The sequence below is a fragment of the Lemur catta genome, chromosome 10 (genome assembly GCF_020740605.2).
Source record: "Lemur catta isolate mLemCat1 chromosome 10, mLemCat1.pri, whole genome shotgun sequence".
Taxonomy (NCBI): domain Eukaryota; kingdom Metazoa; phylum Chordata; class Mammalia; order Primates; family Lemuridae; genus Lemur; species Lemur catta.
The window spans coordinates 36,157,976-36,163,060 of record NC_059137.1 but is presented as its reverse complement, the minus strand read 5'-3'; the positions used below and the strand labels follow the sequence as shown (position 1 = coordinate 36,163,060).

At 46.2% G+C, this 5,085-nt stretch overlaps 1 protein-coding gene across 1 annotated transcript; it reads right to left on the bottom strand.

The window, feature by feature from the left end:
- Window positions 1–1,805: 1,805 nt before the first annotated feature.
- On the bottom strand, window positions 1,806–4,566 carry LOC123646143 (olfactory receptor 2S2). Its single transcript, XM_045562828.1, has 2 exons — window positions 3,614–4,566; window positions 1,806–3,465 (listed from the first exon to the last, which is right to left on the bottom strand). Exon 2 carries the CDS (start codon window positions 3,371–3,373, stop codon window positions 2,414–2,416), a length of 960 nt encoding a protein of 319 aa, XP_045418784.1. The 5' UTR covers window positions 3,374–3,465; window positions 3,614–4,566; the 3' UTR covers window positions 1,806–2,413.
- Between the last annotated feature and the right edge of the window lie 519 nt (window positions 4,567–5,085).

The following is a 5,085-nucleotide window of genomic DNA, read 5'->3' as shown; positions in this document are numbered from 1 at the left end:
AGAAGGTAGGCTTGTCTGAGTGTCCCTCTGTGCCAGGCTGATCTCAACTGCCCTGGGGAAATAGAGTTAGTTTAGCATTGTCTTTATTATTAACAAGGTGTTTTCAGAAATATCAATTTTTTCCACTGCTGAAATCAAACAAATGATGCTATAGACACAGTTTAGTATTAATACCTGTCAGTTGGATAAGTTGGATGGTTGGATGATTTGGGCACAGGTGGAAGTACTGGGGCTGTTTATGCTGGAGACAGAGACTCTGGGGACTAGGAGAACTAGCTTCATATATCAGAAGGAAGAGAGAAGACGTATTTTATGTAGAGGCACTAAGCTGAATTAGAATAGGCATATGTCAGCACAATTCAAGGAAGAATTTGCTAGTAGGGCTGGATGAAACAGGAGAGCCTGAAAGTGTTGACTCTCCATCACTGGAGGTGTCCAAGCAGATGCTGGACGGCTGGGGTCAGGGATATGGAGAGAAACTCCACGCATTATGATAGGGGTGGACAAGGAGACCTGTGAAGCCTCTTCTAGCAACGCTGCGTGGCTCTGTGAATGTCTGAAGTTGGCTTCCATGGCCACTAGATGTCACTCTTGTGTATTCACGGTAGCAAGATGATTTCCCTTATTGGGCAAGCAAAATTCAGGAACTTAGACTAACGCAAGAAAGTAAAATTTTATTAACAAAATATGCATCCTTATCTTATGCAATTGATTCTGAACAAATATAAGAAAATTTAAATTTCAGTTGAAGCAAAAATTTCCAAGATCTGTTCTCAAAATCAGATTCACTTTCTAAATTTTTTTAAAAAATAAGTCTTCTGATAATCCCAGAATTTGCTATAACTTGCCATAAAACTGCTTCTTTTCTATTTTTTCTTTTTGTTTATTTTTATAGAATACACTCAAGGAGGCAATCTTTCCTTTGTTAAAAGTATGATTTCTATTTTATTTTATTTTATTTTTCAGGGGACAGTTTTTCTTCAGTCCTTAAGGAATCAGCTTCTTACATGAGTTTTGGTGGAGATCCTGGGGCAGCATCTGCAGGTCTAAATTGGGGTGGGGCATTCAGTTCTTGTGGGCCTCACTAGATCCATTCCTGACTACCTTGCTGTGAACGGCACAGTGCACGCTGTAATGTAGCTTCATGTACAGTTTAGGAAGCACGTGGGCGTCGAAGACACTCGCTTCAGAAATGTCCCTGACAGCTGCAGCCTCTACCATAAAACCGTTTCTTTTCATTAACGGCCATCTCTGATCCTGTCCTCTGGCTTCTGTGTCTATTGTTAGAGACAGAAACTGTGTCTTGTTCTTTTATACATGGTATATAGCACTGTGCAGCATTTGTAATGCTACTATTAATACTACTAATATCTTACATTTTTATTGTCCTTATGATTTACAAAGGACTTATTTATAGCATCTTATTTAGTGACTATAAAATTGAGTGGTTAGGTTTTCATATATGAAGAAATAGACTGAGAGGTTAAGCAATCTGCCCAAGCTGATAGGTAAGAAAATGCTTCCCATTTTTTATTGTGTTGAACCATGGTGGCTCTGTAAATATTACAGACTTTATACCCTGTTGGACGTTCACAGTGGACCTTGGCATAAAAAGGCTCTGAACATACCTGGAGTATAGAACCTGTCAAAATTAGCCCTAAAGTCTTCAAACAGATTTAGCTCCTATCTTGCTATTTCTACCTATCCTTTTCTTTCCAGAACATGAGTTAGTATCTATCAGAATACTAGCATTTCTGTTGGAAAATGTTATTAGTAATGAAAGTCAAATTCAAGTTCTAGTTTCTTTCTTGAATTAATTTAATTTTAGCAGTGTTTCAAAATTTGCAGTGCAACAAGAAAAAAATAGGCTCAATATGTCACAACCAAAAAGATACTGTTATCAAAATAGATGATTCCCACCCAAAAGCTCTCTATATGGAGAACTTACTTTTGTGTCTTCTCAGCCCTTCAGGCAAACTGAATCTAATAAACTGAAGCCCCCCCTGACAGTTCCCACTCCCTCTGTGTTCCTCTGATTCCCCTGACGGATCCAAGAGGCTGGAGAACTTGCTGTGAGAATCTCCTCACTTGCTTGTGCTAGCTCCAGAGCTTAGACACAGTAAGGGCCACTCGGTTTGCTCCTGTGGCTGCTGTCTTGGGAGGTTTCCGCAGATGTTCAGAAGGTCTTCATCACAGGCAATTAGAAGATTTCTTAAGCCTGGCATCTATTGAAACTTTCAGACGTGTCAACCAAACTCAGGAGATTTCATCTGAAGAGTTTAACGTTCCCTGCAGATGGACTTAAGAGTGAGAGACCATTCTGGTTAACCCGACATGGCTTTTGAATGGCAGATGACCTGATTGTGATTCTTTCCCTCCACATGGGTGGCGACCACAGAGGACGCCTCCACCATCACTGCATGAAGCGTTTAGGACTCACGAGGTTCCTCACAGCAGCCTTCACGTCCTTGTTCCTCAGGCTGTAGATGATGGGGTTGAGCATGGGAATCACCAACCCATAGAAGAGGGGGATGAGTTTATCTGAAAGATCCTGTTTTTCAGCTCCCAAGGAGTCCTTAGACTTGGGCTTCCCGTACATGAAGAGGATGGTCCCGTAGAAGACGACCACGACTGTGAGGTGGGCAGAGCAGGTGGAGAAGGCCTTTTTCCTCCCCTCAGCTGAGGGGATCCTCAGGATGGTGGCAAGGATGAAGACATAGGAGAAAGAAATGAACAGGACAGGGGCCCCCAAGAAGATCACATTTGTCACCCCCAGGCTGATTACATTGACAGAGATGTCAGCACAGGCCAACTTCAGGACAGCCAGGATCTCACAGGTGAAGTGGTTGATGACGTTGTCCCCACAGAAGGGCAGCTGAATTGCCAAGGACGTGTGTACCACAGAAGCAGCACCACCAATAGCCCAGGAGCTGACGGCCATGGACACACAGGCAGCCTTGCGCATGACCATGGAGTACCTAAGGGGGTTGCAGATGGCTACATAGCGATCAAATGCCATCATGCCCAGGAGCAGGCACTCTGTCCCTGCCGTGGCAAAGGAGAGCGCCATCTGCACAACACAGGCTGAGAAGGAGATGGTTTCTCTGGGGGTCAGGAGACCGTCCAGAACCAGAGGGACTGAGAAGCTTGTGTAGCAGATGTCCAGGAAGGAGAGGTTCCCCAGGAAGAAGTACATGGGTGTGTGCAGGTGGGAGTCGAGGATGGTCACCAGGATGAGGACGCCATTGCTCAGCAGGACCACCAGGTACATGAACACGATGAGCACAAAGAATGTCTTCTTCAGCTTTGGGTGGTCAGAGAGCCCCAGGAGAATGAACCCCATCACAGGGGAGGACTGATTGGCTTGTTCCATATGCTATCCCTTCTGTCTTCAGCAAAGTACAAGCCGCACATCAGGCTTTCTTGGGAAGAGCCCCAGGCATCCAGGATGTGGCCAAGTCCCTGCTGCGTAGTAGGAGAACATAGGTGTGTGAGAGAAAAAGGAAAGAGATGGTAGGGGGGTTCGTGGCATTTCCTGTGCAATCGTACTCCCCTTCCCACACCGCTCAACGCAGCACAGGAGGGCGCTCCTGTTCGCTCAGTGCAGGCTTACCCAGCCTGGGTGTCCCGCGATGAGCTTCTGTTCCAGCCTGTCTCCCATTCCTCCCAGTGTCTCTCCATCCCATCAAGAAAATGAAAAGGCAAGTGTTACAGTCAGTGGCACAAACCAGATTCAACAGCGACAAGAAGATGCTGCAGTTGCAGAGGCCACGGAAAGTGACTTCTGTCAGGGAAGCCACGACACCCCCTCCCACCAGATAAGTCTATGCACACAGAGGCATCTACACACAAATAATGTCGTGTGGGCATGAGTGATGCACAAGGTCTAAAAGCCTCGATGCCTGGCACATAAAAGCTGCTGAATCCATTTGTTCAATTGGGGTGAACTGAACAGCTGGGAGGACAGTGCACTCTGAGACCAGAGCTGATGGACCCACACCTGCCTGTGTGACACGTACTCTGTGAAGCTGGAGCAAGTCCCCTCCCCTCCCTAGGCCTCAGTTTCCCCATGTGCACCACAAGAAAGCTGAAGAAGTGCTTCCCAGGACATCCCAACTCTGAGGACTGCCTTGTGATGTCCTCCAAGGCAGGGAGCAGTTCTTTGTAAAGATGACTGCCCACTCCTGTGGGTGTGAGGGGGGGCAGGTGTGTGTGTGTGTGCGTGTGTGTTCATTAAGGAGATAAGAATGCTTGGTTGCCCATCCAGGAACCTTCAACAGGAAGCAGGGCTGTGTCAGGCTTGCGGGGGACTCAGGATGGAAGCAGAGAAAGAGCTCCGACACCTGCAGCTCCACCGGAGGAAGGAGGCAGGAGGGAGGCGGGAGGAGCCAGGGAGAGCACAGGGAGGAGGGAAGCTTGTACCTTGGTGGCAGCATCCTGCAGGTGTGGGGGCCTCCGCTTGTCCCAGGGACCTGGCTTGGCTTATGGTCTCAGCCCTACCAGCGTCTGGAGCCAGCAGGCAGCTGAGACAGAGCAGGCGGCGCGGTGGAGCAAACAGAGCCCGGAACACTCACATGCAGCCTTTCTGGAAAGCAATTCGCCTAGAAAAATGAAAAATCTGAAAACCTTGCCTACACATTGCCTCAGCAATGCTCCCCTGGGAAACATTCTGAAAAAAATGATGAGAGAGGAGGGCCCACATCTCTCAGCACTCATCACAGCAATTTGTGAGGGAAAATAGGAAACAATATAACTGTCCACCAATAAATGCCTAAGTAATTTATAGCATTTCATATAATGGAAAATAAGAGCTTAAAGTCATGTTTACAATTTTTTACATGATAAATTTTACATTATAATGATAAAGGGCAAAATCTAAGTTGCGCACACTGTTATGATCTCGATTAGGTAAAGAATATGTGTGGATAAAAAGAGACTGGAAAGAAATCGTAAAATCGGTAGGGGCAGGGCATTCCTCTCGGAACCGCTTCAGCGTTTCCCAAATTTTCTCTTACTACAAAGAGTTATTTTGTATTCAGGAAAGTATCTCTGCATATATGAGAGGAACGTGAGAAAATGGAAGGA

Excerpts from the sequence above, each read along its gene's own strand:
- LOC123646143 (XM_045562828.1), bottom strand. The coding sequence starts at position 3,373 with ATGGAACAAGCCAATCAGTCCTCCCCTGTGATGGGGTTCATTCTCCTG.